The sequence below is a fragment of the Vitis vinifera genome, chromosome 18 (assembly GCF_030704535.1).
Source record: "Vitis vinifera cultivar Pinot Noir 40024 chromosome 18, ASM3070453v1".
Lineage (NCBI taxonomy): Eukaryota > Viridiplantae > Streptophyta > Magnoliopsida > Vitales > Vitaceae > Vitis > Vitis vinifera.
The window spans coordinates 13,804,643-13,823,467 of NC_081822.1; the positions used below are offsets into that span (position 1 = coordinate 13,804,643).

General features: G+C 37.0%; 2 protein-coding genes and 1 long non-coding RNA gene across 3 annotated transcripts; 1 reads left to right on the forward strand and 2 right to left on the reverse strand.

The window, feature by feature from the left end:
- Window positions 1-830: 830 nt before the first annotated feature.
- On the forward strand, window positions 831-13,357 carry LOC132253228 (uncharacterized). The gene is made up of 2 exons (XR_009465048.1): window positions 831-1,744; window positions 13,051-13,357. It is a non-coding gene; the product is annotated as an uncharacterized LOC132253228 (long non-coding RNA).
- Window positions 13,358-15,577: 2,220 nt separating this feature from the next.
- LOC100260240 (probable LRR receptor-like serine/threonine-protein kinase At3g47570) lies at window positions 15,578-17,038 on the reverse strand. The gene is made up of 2 exons (XM_002262612.3): window positions 16,108-17,038; window positions 15,578-15,996 (listed from the first exon to the last, which is right to left on the reverse strand). Exons 1-2 carry the CDS (start codon window positions 16,964-16,966, stop codon window positions 15,578-15,580), a joined length of 1,278 nt encoding a protein of 425 aa, XP_002262648.2. The 5' UTR covers window positions 16,967-17,038.
- A 73-nt stretch (window positions 17,039-17,111) lies between these two features.
- On the reverse strand, window positions 17,112-18,793 carry LOC132253090 (LRR receptor-like serine/threonine-protein kinase EFR). Its single transcript, XM_059734480.1, has 2 exons — window positions 17,214-18,793; window positions 17,112-17,136 (listed from the first exon to the last, which is right to left on the reverse strand). Exons 1-2 carry the CDS (start codon window positions 18,791-18,793, stop codon window positions 17,112-17,114), a joined length of 1,605 nt encoding a protein of 534 aa, XP_059590463.1.
- Between the last annotated feature and the right edge of the window lie 32 nt (window positions 18,794-18,825).

The following is an 18,825-nucleotide window of genomic DNA, read 5'->3' on the forward strand; positions in this document are numbered from 1 at the left end:
ACATTTCAAATGAAACAACATAATTATATATATATAAATTTAAGTTAAAGTCGTAGTTGGTTACTATGACTTTGACAATTTTTAAAAAAATTCAAAACTATACTCATCAATAGTAACTTTAACTTTAAGTTTAAAACCATAGTTGGTGACTACGGTCTTAATTATTTTTAAAAATGACCAAAGTCATAGTCATCAACTATGATTTTAAGCTTAAAGTTAAAGTCATGGTTGATGACTATGGTTTTGATCATTTTTAAAACAACAAATCCATAGTGACCAATTATGATTTTACGATGTGGAGGCCTACGTGACACAGATGTATTAGATTGGACATTATTTATGAAACAAGTTTACTTTATGGATTTTTTTTAAATGTCCTATTTTTTTTTTGGCAAAACTCAGTATATTGAAAATGAATTTTTTTTTTGTGCCTTTTAGACTCAAAGAATTTCCAATTAAAATTTTTAAACAATTTTAAAATTTTTAGGTTATGTTGAATCTTGAAAAGTATCAAGGAAATTGTATTATGAAAATACCAAGAAAACTAAATATAATTAAAATTAATTATAAATTTGTATGTTTTCAAATTATTTAATTTTTTTATATCAATGAGTTGTAAAAGTGAAATGAGTATGAGGATTATATAAAAATAATTTAATGACTTTAAATCTATTTTTCTATTTAAATTTTTTTTTCTTTTATTATATTTTTTCTTTTTATTATTTTCCAAGTATTTTCTTTCAAAATTTTTTCAGAAACCAAAAATAACCTTAGTCAACTTTAAAAATAACATTTGGTTTCTTTGGGGCATGTTCAAACATAGTATTATTAAAAAGGTTATTTAGATAGAATGTGTTGCTACTGAACTTGGTGGTCTGCTTGGCTTCACCGCTGCTAGAGCTCGCGATCTCCTCTACGTGTTGGCCCTACCTGCACAAAGGACACTCTAGGTAGGTTCCCGAGGACACTATAGGATCGTGAGCTCTAACATTGGTGAAGCTAGGTTGATCATGAACTTCCGAAGTAACAAAATAACCAAAATAATCAATTCTCTAGAGATTGCTTTTGTTTCTTTTTATTTCCCTTCCATAGGGATTTAAGAGAATGTAATATGAATATGCACAATTTTTAATCAATTCAATCCATGTTTAAAAAATAAAAATATTCGAGAAGTACTATTCTGAAGGAAAATTTCTCGAAACAACTTTCAATCATGTTAGTAAACGTGTTTTCAGTAGTATTTAAAAAAAATAAATGAATCAAATACAGTTTCAGTGCTGAATTTGAGCTCATCTTCTGTCCTGTGTCTTGGATTAGCGCAAACCGTTCTCCACTGTGGCCGACTTCCAAATTATTCGATACTCGTAATGCAAATCAAAATTAGATTAAAAAAATGAAGCTTACAACATTATGTTTGTGTTGCTCAATCATTGATGGAGGCTGGAGCCTTGTGTTTAGGTCTTCAAAGGGCAGTTGAGTTCTTCGAATGAAGATGAAGATTGTCATGGACTGAGATGCCCATTTGAACATGGGGTTTGGCGTTTTACGCTTTCTAATAGATTAATTTTGTGGGTCATCGTTGGGTTCTGTTGTGAATTCCATTCGAAGGATGGGGTGGGTGCAAGGGCTTTCACACAACGACGTCGTTGTGGTTTCTCCGTTTCTGGCAAGGACATTGAAATGAAAGGTTTCAGGGGTTTCAGCAGACGAGGTGTTTTCTGGTGGCAGATGAATCTTTTATGAGGTAATCATAAGCTGATAATATTTATAGTAAGTGGGTCTTAAGTTTTTTGCTAATTCAATCTTTATGCGCTATGCTGTTGGGTTGGTCTTATTGCAGTTGAAGTACTCTGCTTACTTTATATTTCTTTATGCGCTATGTTTAGGGCAAATGTTTTCTTCTGTTCATTGCATATTTGAGTGTTGGAGCTAGTCTGGTTAAGATCCCATAAAGAATATTTTGTAGAGAACTTGAAAGTGTAGGGTTAAAAAAAAACTGGATTAATATGTGGTATGCCATGTTTATCAGGTATAGTATGGCTTAAACTGTTATGATCAGTCAATTTTTGGAACCACTGATTGGGTAATTAGTATCATATGATGGAGTTGATAACTGTGAAGGGCAGGGATAGATTTACCACTTTTTCAATCTAAAGGGTTTACGCTCTAGTTTTCAACAGAATTTAAGTGTGCGAGTCAGTTTCTAACCCCAACCAGATTGTTGTTTGGTTTTAAAATGTACATTCATGGAGAGGCCACAGATGCTTTCTTACATTTTCAAACAGTTCTGGACAAGTGGGTCAATAAACATCATATCAAGACTCAGTTGATCCATATATCTAAAATGTTCCGAATTAGAAATTTCCATGAAAGAAAAATGATCCCAACTTTTCAATTCATAAATTAAATAAAATCAGGCACAATAATTGAGCTAATATGTCTCACAAGTGCAGCAGAAAAGCTTTAATGCTTATGCAATGTTGTCTAGGCTTCTCTCATGTTTAAACAATCTGTTAGGATTTTATCTACATTAACCTAAGGTAATCATCCTAGAGGGGAGTTGGGAGGAGGGTGGGGGGTCGTTTAATAGGGTGATGGTCTCTTTTTTAGAAAGAATTAAACTATTTGAATGCAAGAAACAATTATATGCAGATATATAATAAATATAATGAAAAAACAATTACATATAAAATAAAAAGTAAGGTTCATGAAGACACCTTTTCTTTGAACTGGTCCTTCCAAGTCATTGAAAGAAAAAAATCAAGATCTTCAAATACATCCTCTCTAAATCTTCCGGGATTGGGCCGGAGAGGCTATTAGAAGAAAGATCTAATCTCTCCAGTGCCAATAATTTGCCCACTGAATTAGTTATTAAACCCCCTAATTTATTTCTTGCTACATTGAGATCATGCAAACTTAAGTGACCGCCAATTATTGCTGGCATACTTCTTGACAATTGGTTGTCAGAAGCATCCAGGGTGCCTTGATTTTCCAAACTGCCAACTTTGATGGGCAAAGAACCATTTAGAGCCTTTTGTGCCAATCACAACTCCAGTAAACTGGCGGTTATTTACTTGTACTTTTTGGCTGGTTTGGCGGTGAGTGTATAGGTATTGTATATCTTGAGTCGCTCTTTTGACGCCTCTTTTCACAAGATCTTTTCTTTACCTATCAAAAAAACAGCTCCAGTAAACTGGGGCAGGAAAATCTCCTTGGGTATGCTGCCACTGAGCTTGTTATGGGCTTGACCCAATGTCCTTAGACTCTGGCACTCCCCAATATTTTGAGGAAAGAAATGGTTATATCCCATCCTAAGCTCAAGTAATCACATAAGTTTGCCAAAGGTATCTGGAATTTCTCCAGATAAAGTGTTTTCATTTGCTAAAATTTTCTGTAGTGTCAGAGAAAGGTTTCCTATAGAAGTTGATATCTTACCTGCAAAGTCATTCTGCTGTATGTCCAAGGCCTGGGGATTTTCAAATTTGAAAGCCCTCGGGGAATGCTACCAGTCAGGAAATTGTAGCCAATGCAAAGTTCTTGGAGATGCATAGAAAGATTCACAATTGAACTTGGAGGTTTCCCTGTCAGATGGTTGGAATTAATAGATAGAACCTCCAATGGGGTAAAGTTTGTTAGGAAATTAATTACCTGAAGATTTAGCTAGGTGGTAGGAGAAAGATTGTTCCATCCCAGATTTAGGATTCTAAGATTATTTATGTTACCAAGTAGAGAAGAGAAGTCACGGATTCGTATTTGAGAAGCATTGGATAGTGAAATGGGTATGAGTCCTTTCATCATGTAATATCTGATAAGAAGAGTTCCCTCAGATTAGGTAGAACAAGGCCAATATCAGCGGGTAGTTTTTCAACCTGCATGCTTTGTTTTTCACATCAAAGAGGAAATGTTGTAGATGAAGTGAGGGAACTCACCATCTAAGAAATTCTCTAAGAGCTGAAGTTGCTGAAGATTACGGAGATGACCCTTCTCATTTGGAATATTACCCAAGAATTGTTTTCTCACTAGTCTCAAAACAGCAAGAGAGGTGAGATTTCTAAATGTAGGAGGTATTGCACCTATAAGATTAGTCACTGCAGCATGTTAAGATCTAGCTATACCAACATAAGGTAATCACCTTGGAGAGGGGGAAAGTAAATAGGTGATGATCACTTTTTACAAATTTAAACTTAGAGAATGCAAGTAACAATATAGTAATAATATAATAAAAAAATAAAGAACAATAATTAAAGAGATTAGGGAAGAGAGATTGAAAACTCCAATTTATAGTGGTTTGGCCTAATCCTGGCCTACATCTGCTCTCCTCTGGCTTCAATCAAGATTGGGGTACCACCATACCAAGGCTTCCAAATCAAGCCTTTAAGCTTTACACTCATATTAAAAGGCTCCAATGGGCACTTACAATTTTCTTCAAAAGATGTCTCACTCTTAAATTCCCCAAGTGATACCCCATACTTAACAAACCCCTAAGTGATACCTCACACTTAGGTTTTTCCTTCGAGTGATACCCCATACCTGAGCTCATCTCACAAGGTTTACAAGAAATGAATTTTTCAATACAAATTTCTAGTTTACAAATTTTTGCTTAAGGATGCAAAGAAAACTAGAATTGATTAGGTGCACTAAGAATGAAATATAAGTTTAAGCCCAATGCTCTCAAAAATATTTTTGTAAGGCTCAAAAGTGTTGAACTATTAATTTTCCTAAAAGTTAAAGCTTATGGGATTTAGGCTCACAAGATATATCATGTACTCTAACACCCTCCCTTACGTGTAACCTCTATTTTTGGGCTTTCACTTAGGCTTAATAAATTAGGTAAATAAACATGCATTGGTGGTTCAAACACTTGACCCCCCTCTAAACAGGGCTTTGATACCATTTTGAAGTTTGAATTACCAATTTTCCTAAAAGCTTAAACTTGTAGGATTTGGGCTCGCAATGTATATTATGCGCTCTAACAAAAGGTGATTAAATAATGGTTTAGAAGTATTCTATCATTTATAAATGAAGTATAGTGCCTTTATATAGGAGCTAAAAGGTTAAACTAGCCGTTAGAAATAAGTCTCCCAGAACTAGATGTCCTCATGGGCATCCACATGCTAGCCGTTGGAGCACTTAATGAGGTGCAAAGAGCCATTGGAGCATTTAATGAGGTGTAGAGAGCTGTTGGAGGCAAAAAAGTAGATGTGGATGTCCACTTGGTCATCCACATTGCCAAGCGGATGACCGCATGGCTGTCCACATGACTTCTAGTAGCTAAAACTACCAAAATAGAGCAAGTGGATGACCACCTGAATGTCCAAATGACAACTGGATGATCGCTTGGTTATTTGCATGTGCTCTAATCCAATATTTTTCGAAGTTTATGCATGTTTTGAGGCCAAGACCACCTTTAACTAGCCCATATGAATGTAAATCACCTTTTAACAAAGTCTTAATCAATATTTTGAGATATTTTCAAGGTTTGAGAGCATCGTGGTTAAGTCAAAAATGTTTTTAAGAAACCTTAAAAGATTTTCATGTATAGCTTGAGGCCCATATGAATGTACATACTCAAAATGATTTTTATCCAAATTATAAAACTATTAAACCAATTTAAAACTCCTGGATAATGTTTTGGTGCTTAACAAAAATCTGTAATCTTAACTTAGTGCACCCATCATCTTACATAAGGTATTCTAATGATAAACTTGATAAACCTTTTCTTCATTCTTTTTGAATTCCTCTTTTGCTCCATGTATCTTTTTCTTGATGGTTCTAAGGAGATCTTCTTGTGTATCACACTTAAACATAATCATTAGATCCAAACCTTGTTTTGTTATCATTAAAACACGAGGTTAACTAAACCTTGGTCTAACACAACATTGAGAACTTTTGAGTCTTGACAAATGGCCAAGCTTAAAAGAAAGCTTTTTAGTAGTGGCTGTACTGTAAATGAATCTCCTCAAGGTTATAATAAGTTAATAACTAGAGAGACTGACTGGAATTGTACCATTAATGGAATTTTGTGCAAGGTTAATATGCTGAACAAGTGAGGGCTGGCCAAACTCCAGGAGAATTGGCCATAAAATGAGTTCTTGGAAAGATTTGAGTAATTGCAGGAAGGTGAGGTTGGAGAGTTGAGGGGATATGATACCAGAGAGCTGAAGTACAGCAAACCAAGGAAAGCGAACCAAGCAAAATGAGTAGAGTGTGATGAATTTAGGTTCCAGCCATGAGTTCCTTAATTGGTGCAAGTGACACCATGCCAAGTACTGTGAGATGAATTTAGGTTCCAGACTGACAGAGCAGCATGAGGGTCAGAGGCTTTGGATTTCAAAGATGGAAGTGCATGTATCGGTGTTAGCAACAAGAGCTCCTGGCTTGTTCATGCTGCAATCTAGAATAATTTGAAGCTTGAGGAGGATGAGCCATGAAATCTGGAGATGCTCTTTCATTTTTGAAATGAGGATCATGGACTGCAGGGCTTGCCCTAGATGTATGGCTGTCAGCAGTTTATGCACATAGTTATCACCCTAAGTTAAGGCTTGAAGATGATTTAAAGAAATCAAAACAATTCAATTTTCCATTCTTCTGCATTACTCAAATAAAAATATAAGGGTTATATCTTCCTGTTATAAATTTTGCAATACTTCCATGACATTATTAATATTTTGGAGACTGTTAATTTCTCTCCTTGTTTTAGTGAAATTCGTGAAATGTCCTTGATACATTGTGGTATATCTCCTGAACCTCCATATTTCTTTTCAAACTTTCATAATCTCTTCCATATTATATCAATGATAATTGATTTGATCTGGATTTCACTCCTTATGCTATCTGTTTTTAAGAATAATAATATTTCATGAGACTTTGATATTCAGACTTATATTTTATATATACTAGTTAGCTATCAAAATTCCATCTGCTGTTACACATTTCGTTTATAATAAACAACTTTAATGTTATTCTGTCAAATATATGAATATTTACCAATTTACAACTCATACATATAAGTCATCATGCACAACTCTCACCCTACATACTACACATTTGTCATGTCTATATTATTTTATTAATATTCAGTCTAAATTTTGCATTATAACATGCATCAGCAATTCTTGAAGTTTCAATTTAAATTTCTATGTTGTGTATGTAATTTAGATCATTTCTTTAAAAATTTGTGAATATTGATATTTATTGTTATTTCCATTGATATTCCTAAACATCCACAAAATGAATATTTGAAAACTTGAGTTTATTGAACAAAGGGAGATTTGTTCTCTCTTTTATCCAAAGTTAAACAATAATTTTATTTCCTCATAATCACTTCTCCAAGTCATCTGACTACATGATATAAAATTTGGCCTTATTTTTGTCAATATTTGTAAACATTCAAAGATTCCTTTTCGAAAAAAAAAAAAAAAATCTAATAGGCAGTCATTCTGTGTGACAGTACTGAATTGCTCTGATCATAAGACTGACCCTGTTTTATGCAAAGGAAGCTCGTCTCCTTTGACCAATTGGTGAGTCTGGTATGCAGGGCATATCGTCATGAATTGTTTGAATGAATATGGGTTCTATTTAGCCTTGGACCCAGGGAGCATGACAGCTTGAGCTTGTGCATATTTTTCCCTTTGAATACTTCTTTAAACCTACATGCTTCAGGAACTAGAATATCAAAAGATAGTAATGAGGGAATTGCCCCAATCATAAGACCAACCCTGTTTTATGCCAAGAAAGCTCGTCTCCTTTGACTAATTGGTGAGTCTGGTATACAGGGCATATTGTCATGAATTGCTTGAATGAATATGGGTTCTATTTAGCCTTTAACCCAGGGAGCATGACGGCTTAAGCTTGTGCATAGTTTTCCCTTTGAATACCTTCTTTAAAGCTACATGCATCAGGAATTAGAATATCAAAAGATAGTAATGAGGGACTTGACAGCTGGAGGCTTTTCCTTGAGCATGTCTGACTGACTGGATGCCTTTGAATAAATAAATAAATAAATAAATAAATTGTACTCATCCAAATGCAATCATAAAGTTGATGGATTCATCTTGAATCTTAATGCTTAACCTTCTCGACAGTAGTTGATTATTAATTGGGGGGAAAAAAATGAGAGAGAGCGAGAGTGAACACACGAGCGAAGGCAAGGAGGGGGAGAGCCGAGCAGAGAATCGTGGGAAGAGGAAGGGAAGCAGATTTGTGGTGGAATCGAAGGTGTTAGAGGTAGAAGCCGAGGAGAGAAAAGGCAAGATCCAAGTTATTATCTCGGAAAGCAAGGGAGAGTTACTGTCTTGGGTCCGCCTGGGGCCGGCGAGTGTGGGGCTGTTCATAGAAGGGTTGACTCAATGCATAAGGGATGGGAAAGAAGGAAGATGGGAGAAGGGTTGGAAGGAAAAAGGGAGGACTTACTCTTTGGTGAGAGAGGTCAACAGGGTTGGGTGTTTCATCCGTCTAGGGGTGACCGATATGGAGAAGAGGAGATTTGGTATTTGTATTCCAAAAGGTAGGGGGGAGAAGGGGGGATGGGCTTCTATGGTGGAGTCCTTACGGAATGTGGGACTTTGGTTCGAAAAGAAGGAAACCGACCAAGAAGTAAAGGTCTCAGGCAGGTTGTATGTGGAAGTGGTAAAGGGTCTGGAGTGCAGGGATGCCTCAAGGGTTAGAGTGGAGGTAAAGGGAGAGGAAATAAGGGGAAATGTGAGTAGATTGGAGCATTGCTTGGTAGGAAAATGGAACCCTAGATCAGCACAAGAAGAGGATTTGGAGAGATTAGGGTGGTCGGTGGCAAGAGCGTGGGGGTTGAAAGGTAAATTAGGTTTGGCTAGATTGGGTAAGGGATGTGCTCTTATGGAGTTTGAGATTGTGGAGGAAGCTAAGAGGGTTCTAGCCTCGGGGGAGAGATTAGTGGGAGGGATTCAGCTGGGATTGGAGATGTGGAGCCCGAAATTTGGATGTTCTTCAGAGGGTGAAGCTAGGAAAGAAGCCTGGGTGAGGATTTTGAGTCTCCCAATTTCGCTATGGGTGCCGTCAATTCTGAGGAGAGTGGGGGAAGCGTGCGGCGGGTTTTTAGGCATTGACTCCCTAACATAAAGGAAGGAGGAACTGGAGTGGGCCAGGGTTCTGATAAAATCGAATGGGGAGGATTTGCCGAGTACGTTGGAGATCGGGGTTGAGGGGGAGGTATACGCCCTGTCTCTGTGGTGGGAGATCTCGCCGTCGCTGAGGAAGAAACGGGGGGATGACCGAGACGGGTATGGGCGGCAGAAAGGGGAGGTTAGGGGTGATGAAGAGGTCCTTCACCTTTTAGATTCGAGAACATGTGGCTGAAAGTGGAAGGGTTTAAAGACCTCATGCGGAGTTGGTGGCAGGGGATGTCGGTCAGTGGAAGGGCTAGCTATAAGCTGGCTACAAAATTGAAGGTGATTAAACAGAATTTAAAAACCTGGAATAGGGAGGTGTTTGGGAGCTTGGAGAGTAATAAATTGGTTGCTTTACAACAAGTGGAATACTGGGATCAAGTGGAAAGCGAGAGGAGACTGATAGAGGAGGAAACCTCCATTAAAAAAGAAACAAAAGAAGGATATGCTAAGTGGGTTAATTTGGAGGAGATACATTGGAGACAGTTATCAAGGGAGATATGGCTAAGAGAAGGGGATAGAAATACGGGTTATAAATGACATTTGGGTGGAGAACGTTTCTTCTAAGTTAGCATTCTTTGCGTGGGAAGCTACTTGGGGGAGGGTTCTTACCCTTGATAGGCTTCAAAAGAGAGGATGACAGCTTCCTAATCGTTGTTATTTATGTGGTAGTGATGAGGAAAATGTAAATCATCTTCTTATTCATTGTACAGTGGCTAGAGTGTTGTAGGAGATTGTCCTTGGTTTGTTTGGTACCCAGTGGGTCTTTCCAGAATTTGTAAAGGAGGTGGTTCTTAGCTGGAAGGGTTCTTTTGTGGGTAAAAAGAGGGAGAAAATTTGGAGATCCATTCCGTTATTTATTTTTTGGACGGTTTGGAAGGAGAGGAATAGATTAGCATTCACAGGGGGGGGGGGGGGGGGGGGAGTTAGCTATTCAGAAAATTAAGAATTCTTTTGTTTGTAACGTGTGGGGGTGGGCAAAATTGTATAGTGGTGCGGAGTCTCTCTCCCTTATAGGTTTCTTGGAGTGGTTAGCCTCCAGTTAAGGGTCGGTGGGTTTTTTTGTTCCTTTTGTCTTTTGTTGAGAGGCCCACGTCGCCTCGTATACTCCCTGTATGCTATGCGGCGTTTTGCCTTTTGCTAATATATGTGTTTACTTATCGAAAAAAAAAAAAAACCTTCTATACAGTATATTATTTCCCAATGGAAGTGCTATAAACTAAACAAATACACCCTTTCCAATTGCTATAAAAATTACTGGGTTGGAAACAGTCCACATAGGTGAGTGAATTATCGAATAATCTCAAGATTGAACAGCCAGATTTTTCCAGATAAGAAGTCGCTACAAATCTTTTCTTCTCTTAATTATTTTCTTCTTTGAGATTCTGTAACTGCTGTGTGTGCATGATTGGTCACTCATTTTCTTGTGACATCATCTTCATGACTTATTTTCTTCACAAGAAACATTCTTTTTTATTCTTTGACAGAATTTAAAAGTTGACTTTGATTGGTTTACCACTTAGTTGCAACCTCATTTTCTTAGCCACCTTTCCCCATCCCAAGTTCAAAAGCCTTGTTTCTATTTCTAAGTCAGTAAGAGCTATCCTTACTCCGTCATTTATCAGGATTGTATATATCGTGTACTCTTTGGTGCCATTATATATACATGTTATTTGTAAATCAGAAAAAAAAAATATGGAAAAATGTCTTAAGAGAGTGGTTTGGAGTTATTTGGGATTGTGATTATGGGGGGTGGGTTTTTTTATTCAGCATTAGTAAGTTCTCTCCAATCTTCTTCAACTTTTGATTTATGCCAAGATTTTTGCAGTTTATTTTTGTAGTTGCCAGCATAAGTTAAGGCCTGAGGTGTAGAAGAGGATAACCCATGAAAATTGAGTTTATAGAGAAAAGGAAAAACATATTTTATTTATTTTTATTACTGTTAAAGAGTAAAAAATGTATGTTAAGTTAACGTCCTCTTGTGCACACATCTCCAACCGTGCAGGGAGTGAAACATTTTTAAACAAATGCATGGGGAATAAACGAACATAGAAGTTTAAACCTGAGAGTTCTAAGAATCAAGGCTCTAGTACTATATTAAATGATCAGTTATCACAAAAGTTTAAGCTTATACAGAATGAGTTAAGAATATTTATCAAGTTAATGGAAATGATAGGAACTAGTTAGTGAAAGAGAGTGACAAAGGAAATTGACAGCAGAAAGCTAATCCTTCAAAAGTAAATGGAATTAACAAATTAACAAATTACACTCATTTCCATGCTGTTAAAGAAAATGAAATCGATCTCCATGTGACTTAGTCAATTGGTTCATCTCAAAGGTCTAGTTTTTAAACTTGTTGGTATTATATGTATGGATATACCCAATTCAATTGCCATTAAAAAATAAATAGATAAATAAATAAATATACTCCTTCCAATTGCTATTAACAATTATTGGAAGTGGGTGACTATCTGTATGGTTGACCTGGTAAACGGATTCATCTCAAGATGGCCCAATTAGCTTTTCTAGAGAAGTCAACACAAACAATTTTATTGTTTTATTTTTATTTTTTGATTTTTCTTCTTCTACAACAATTGGCTGTTCATGATTAGTCACATATTGGTTGTAACATCATCTTGATAACCTACTTTTCTGCATGGGAATCATTTTTTTTTTTTTTGGTTCTTTGACAGAATGTTAAAATTGACAGAGATAATGAGATTGGTCCAACACTTATTAATGGCAACATCAGTTTTGTTAGCCGTTTTCATCTATCTCCTATGTAGAGGCCTTGTTCCTTATGCCTAATCTATAAGAGCTATCTTCTGTGTATCATAGATGGATCATGGATTAGATAATGCATATGCAAAACATAGAAGAAAGAACACTGCAGGGATCATTTCCTAGGAAAAGCCTTTCCTCTCAAAGAAAAACTAATCAGGATTCAGTACTACTAGCATACTTTTGATCAAGTAGATTTTATGAGCTGAGCTGACTAATAGATCTTCTATGCCTAGTCCCTTTGTTTTGTACCAAAAAAGGAAAAAAGGAAGTGAGAAAATAAGAAAGGAGAAATCAGAATGAGAATTTAGAAGTGCATGATTTAAAATGCTTAAAAGTATTCTTAGATTATGTGGAAGGAATAGGGTCTATGCAAACAAGTTATAATCATCCCAATTACTATAAGATATAAATTAGAAAGCTCTCAAGGTTTTGGTTTAGTCATAACTTCTTGTTCATATCCAGAAGATTCTCCATGTATTGTTTAAAATATTGTTTTGACTTATCAACAAGAGGCAGAGTACTCTTCTTCCAAAACTGGAATACATTTGACTGGTCCTGTGTGCTAAGCATGATAAAACGAAACAGTCGACAACCCTAGATTTTCTTATTATGTAATTAAATAGTCAGCATTTCCAAATCCCTCGTGTTTTCGGTATAAATACTCAACCTTGACTAAAATTCTTCATTCTCATCCCACTCTAGCTTTTGTTTTCTTTAGCTTGTTATATATTCATCCTCTGAAGTTAGCATGGCAAAGATTTATTCCTCTAAGGCCTCCAAAGTAATGCTGACAGCTATATTTGTAGCAATTCTATTGCTTATGTTCTCTATGGCCACTACTGCAATTCTACAGGACACAACAATAGGAGTTCAGTAGGGTGAGTAGAAAATTATCATATGGAGTGTTCTATTTTTATTTCTCAATGCCAAGATACTTTTGCTTTTTGCTATCAACTTTGCATGCCTTTTGCCTTCTTCATTTCTGTGATTGTGTGTGAACTTTGTTCAGTTTCTATGAGTTGGGGGTTTTATTGAATTCCATCCATGGAATTGGTAACTGAGAAATCTTCAAACAGAAGGGTCTACTCATCTGTGTTCCTGACCGCCTATCATTTTTGTGTTGCAGGACGGAAGGCTCTAGGTTTATCTGTTCATGTTGATTATGAAGACCAGTATGATGCAGGAAGGGGAGGATACGGCTCAACAAGTCCATAATCGTGGGATTGAGTTCCCAAGAGCTGTTTTCGGGAAGGTTGCCAAATAAATCTAAGAATTTCTGTGTTTCTGAGTGATAATATATGGTTCATGTATGTTATTTTACAAAGCATTTGTACCTTAAAGAAGCACAGAAAGTTGGTGTTAGTCTCTATAGTGTTGTGAATTTATTTTTCCTGCAGTTGTGTTGAAATTATAAATGAAGAGCTTTTCTCCCAGTTCCATAGTAATTCTCTTTAGTACTCTACAGAGGAGTCCTACCCAAATCCCACACCAAATTGTTAGTTTACAAAAGTCTATTACCCATGGAAAAGCTGGGAGTTCTTCATCCCACACCATATTGCATTTGATACAGATTGCAATAATTTTATGAACATTATTGGGAGAACCTTAATTTAATTTAATTTTTTATTTTATTGCTGTACATATGCAAAAATCCCACACATTCTGTGTTCAACCAAATCACATTGTTATGTGGAACCAAAAAACCGCTGTCGTTTAACTCCACGGAGAAAGTGTAAGTACTGCAACTGCTGATAAGTGATGATGGCATCTGCCATTGATGCAAATCTGTTTTCTTGTCACTTCTTCAGTTTTCTTGTCCACCAAAAGAGGATTGAAAGTATTTTATGTCCTTAGTTTCTTCCTTTTAGGATCAGCTGATCCAATTCTCTTGCGTCGGTTTCTCAATTGTGAGAGCCAGAGGTTTTAGAGGTTTCGAGTCTTTTGACATGATGAAAATGACCCACAAGTCCTGTAGGGGTTTTCAACTGAGGAGCAGGATTTAAATTTCAATGACGTGTAGAAAAAGAAAATTTTGTTTCTTTCTGCAACCAGCAACCCAACTAAAAGAAAGCAGGTTCAGTCAACTTTATTATGAATGGAGCCTGTATTACAAAAGAAAGTGAAGCGTTAAGACAAATATTGAGACCCATTTAATTCTGCTGCTTGGCGTTTTCAGAGTGATTTTGTTGGTAATTTGCTGGATTTTGTGGCGCTTTCTCAAGGGTAGGTGTGATTTTTTGGTTTCTGAAGGAGAGAGACAGAGGGATATCATAAAACAACGTGGCTAAAACTTCTCTCTTTCTCACAATAAGTTTAGGCGTTTAGGGTTTTTGCCTCTAATTGGCAGCAGCATGGAGCTGTGCGGGAGATGGACAAATATGAGAAAAAATCTAACCCACCTGCATGGAAGCCATTTTTGAGCGTCTGAGCTCTCCTTTTTTATCAATTGGATGCTGTTTATGTAGGGCTTAACCAATCCAAGTTGAAGCCCTAGCTCAAACCCTGATGGAGCTAATTAGTCTTATGTCCGGAAAGAGCTTACTTGTTTTACTTGAGCCTTGAAAAAGTTCAGCAGATGGAGAGTTACATTTTCCTAATCCTACGTTTGCTAGTTATAATTACAATTCCCCATCTCTCCTTGTAAATTCTCAGTTTATAACAATATTAGCTATCTCATCCTAAGCCCAAAACAGCTTGCTCTAAATCTCTAATGCCTTCTAATTCATGGTAACGGATGCTTTGCTTTGCTTCGGTATGTCAACTTTACACAAACAAAAATAACATTCCAATTGGAATGTGTTCGATTAGTTATGCATTTAACTACATGCACTTGTACTTTGCAGGAGAAATCGAGGGCTTTCCATGCATTAATTGAATAAGGCTAGTGACTAGTCTAATGAGTATCCAATGGATGAGTCATAAGAAAAGAGGAAAGAGATATTTTCCTGGTTACTGGATGAGGCAGAGGCTGAATCTTTACGCTTTACTTGATGCCTGAGAAAGATTCTATGGAAATCATTTCTTGAAAATATTACAGTAAGGGGGTTGTATGTTTCTTCCTCTTGAAATTTTGATGAATAATTTCCTCTTGGTTTTGAAGTTGTGGTTTCCTACATTGGTGGATGTCATTGGCATTATCTGACTCTGTTTATCTATATTTCTTTTATTCTTTGCATTTATTTTTCTGGCCCCTTTCCTTTTCTTGTTTATGTCACATTTTCTGTTGATTATCTTTTAGAATGCTATGTTTATACAAATAACAGTGTGGCTTAGAACTGTTGTATGTTTGCAGTCTATTGCTCAAACCGTCTGTCTGAATACAATGGTTGAGCAATAACCTAATAATTGAAAGTTGTGAAGAACTCCCATATTGCTTTTGTGTGAATCCCATGGTTGATGTTTTTTTTTTTTTCATCGTTTTGGAAGGGGTCTGATATATTTTTTTTCAATAGGGTAAGTGTGAGGCATACTTTCTGACCCCAACCAGATCCATCATTTTGATTTAAGAATTTTGCATTTGTAGATATACCAAGATGCTTTTGTTTTGCTGTTAACACATTTCCAAACAATTCAGATAAAGTGTACCAAGAAACATCATCAATAGAAATATCCATATTTTCAGTCTACAGATTAGGAACTTGCAATAATATAGCTCATAAATCCAGTAGAAAAGCTTTAATATCATGCAACTTTGTCAATGCTTCTCTCATGGTTGAACGATCTGTGGTTGAATGAGCAGCACACGACAAACCAACATGTATTATGGCAGTAATACACTCTTCAGTTTTGATTTTCCAATGGGACAAAGTATTGCTGCTAGTACCGATGCTGTTAATGCAACCAGAAGAACTAGTGAAGATGCTATAGTCTATACAAGCATCATCGTTAAAAAGCCGTTTGTCAGCCATATCTAAAAATTGATTTATGAGCAGTGCAGATGCCAACTTATTCTGATTTAAACCTTCCTGAAACATGTCATCAGTGGGTTTCTTTGCTGTGAATATCTCAAGCAGCAAAATTCCAAAGCTGTAGACATCCCTACTTGTTGAAATTCTGCTACCTAAACTACACTCTACAACAAAATAACAGCACATTAGAGTAATGGACACCCGCACTCAAAAAATTGTAATACTAGTCATAAAGGGAAAACAATGATTTGGACAGTTTTAGTTGTGTGTGGTACCTGGAGCAATGTAACCAATCGAGCCCTTTAGTCCAATTGTGCTGCTTTCATCCTCTGATGGATTCTTCCAAAGGAACCTTGCCAGTCCAAAATCTCCCACATGGGCTCCCATATTATCATCTAAAAGTACATTTGCAGGTTTCAAATCACAATGGACAACAGGTGGATCACAGTCATGGTGCAGATAATTCAAGGCTGAAGCTACATCTATTGCAATATTTAATCTCTGGATCAGAGTCAACGCTAACCTAGAATTGGTATCTTCTGGATACAGCCATTTCTCCAGGCTACCATTGGACATGAACTCCATAACCAAGGCCTTGAATTCAACCCTCCTTTTGTCAATGCTTGAGCATGAAGTGATAACCTTCACAAGGTTTCGATGCTGAATGTTCCTCAACACTTCACATTCTGTATTGAAATTCTCAGATGCTTCACCTTGTTGTAAGTCGATAACCTTCACTGCAAATATGGTGTTGACCCCATTTTCACCAGTTCTGAAAACTCCTTTATATACAGATCCAAAGCCTCCCTTTCCTACCAAATTTTCTGCGGAGAAATCATTTGTAGCATGCTGGATGTCAGAGTATGATATCTTTGGCAGCAACGCCTTGAAACAAGGAGATGGAAAAGTTGTTCCTCTCCTCTTTTTCTTGTTTTGGGAGATCAGCATCCATGTGATGCAGGCTGCACACATTAACAGAGTCAAGCTGGCAACTGGAATCACAATCTTGAGTATCAAATGCCTATTTGACTTCACTTTTGTGATACATATGGGGATTCTCATCTTTCCTGCAGCCTCAGGGTCACTACCACAGAGCTTATTATTTCCTGTAAGAGAAAGCCAGGTAAGGTTCATGAAAACACCTTTTCTTGGAACTGGTCCTCCCAAGTCATTGAAAGACAAATTTAAGATCTGCAAATACAAAAGATCCTGTAACTCTTCGGGGATTTGTCCAGTCAGACTGTTGGAAGAAAGATCCATGCTCTCTAATGCTATTAATTTACCCATCGACACTGGTATGGCCCCTGAGAGTTTGTTTGTGGCAATATTAAAACTACGCAGACTTAAGCAAGAACCAATTGTCGTTGAAATATTTCCTGACAGCTGGTTATTAGAAGCATCCAGGACCTCAAGGTGTTCCAAACTTTCAACTAGGGCGGGCAGAGAACCACTTAGTTCATTATGCGCCAAATATATCTCGATTATATCAAGAAGTCTGAAAATCTCCTTGGGTATGCTACCATTGACCCTGTTCTGTCTTAGACCCAGTCTCTTTAAATTCTTGCACTCTCCAATACTTGTGGGGATTCTACCAGAGAACTGGTTGTACCCCATTGTCAGCAAAAAGAGTCGTGTAAGATTGCCAAAGTTATCTGGAATTTCTCCGGATAACATATTATTATCAACCAATAATCTCTGTAGTTGCTGAAGTTTTCCTAGGGAATTTGGTATCATACCTGTGAAAAGATTTTGGTGTATGTCCAAGGCCCAGAGATTTTGAAATCTTTCAAATCCTTGGGGAATTCTACCAGTCAGAAAATTGCTGCCAATGCAAAATTCAAGGAGATGAGTAGAAAGATTCGCAACTGAAGTTGGAAGTTCACCAGCTAGCTGGTTATCATTAAGATATAGAAACTCCAACTGTGTAGAGTTTGCTAGTGAATTAAATACCTGAAGATTAAGCTTGGTGGTGGAAGAGAGATTATTCAGGCCAAGATGTAGGAGTCTAAGATTATTCATGTTACCAAGTAGAGGAACTGGCCCTTGAAAGTGGTTTGAAGAAAAGTCTAGGACTTGAATTTGTGAAGCATTAGAGAAAGAACTGGGAATTGGCCCTTCCAGCTGGTTATGTGCTAGGTAGACTTCTGCCAGGTTTGGAAGTGCAAGGCCCATATCAGTTGGTAGTTCTCCAACAAGCATATTTTCTGCTACAGATAAGTAGATCAAAGAAGAGATGTTGTAGATGGAATAAGGGATCTTTCCCTCAAACTGATTCTCTGAGAGCTGAAGTCTTTGAAGATTATGGAGATGACCCAGCTCATTTGGGATTTTGGCGAAGAATTGGTTTCTTGCTAGGCTGAGAACAGTAAGAGAGGTGAGGTTTCCAAATTTTGGAGCGATTACACCTGTAAGGTTATTCGCTGCAACGTCAAGAATTCTGAGTCTCGGCAGATCTCCAAGTTCAGATGGAAGGTTCCCAATAAGTTGGTTGTGCTCAAAATAAATCTCCTCAAGGTTATAACAATGAGAAAGACCAACTGGAATTCTACCATTAATGGAGTTTCTTGCAAGGTTAATATTCTGAAGGAGTGACAGATGGCTAAAATCCAGTTGAAGTTGGCCATAAAATGAATTGTTGGAAAGATCTAGCAATTGGAGGGAAGTGAGGTTAGAGAGTCGAGGGTGTATCATACCAGAGAGCCCATAACCAGCAAGACGAAGTGACAGAACTCTAGTTCCGTTGTTGGCACAAGTGACGCCAAACCAAGTGCAGTGAGATGAATTCAGGCTCCACCCAGAAAGAACATTTTGGGAGTCAGAGACTATGGACTTGAAAGATAGAAGTGCGAGAGTATCTGTATCTGTATCAGCATCAATAGCCCCTACCCTGTTCGTGCTGCAATATGGAATAATTTGAAAGGGGAGGAGGACAACCAATGAGAAATAGAGATGTTTCTTCATTTTTGAAAGAATGGTCATTGAATTCAAGATTT

Coding starts and splice junctions, on each gene's coding strand:
- LOC100260240 (XM_002262612.3), bottom strand. CDS start 16,966: ATGAACCTTACCTGGCTTTCTCTTACAGGAAATAATAAGCTCTGTGGT. Junction 15,997..16,107: donor GATTGGTTACATTGCTCCAG/GTACCACACACA, acceptor ATTTTGTTGTAG/AGTGTAGTTTAGGTAGCAGA.
- LOC132253090 (XM_059734480.1), bottom strand. CDS start 18,793: ATGAAGAAACATCTCTATTTCTCATTGGTTGTCCTCCTCCCCTTTCAA. Junction 17,137..17,213: donor GATGCTTCTAATAACCAGCT/GTCAGGAAATAT, acceptor ACAAACTCTCAG/GGGCCATACCAGTGTCGATG.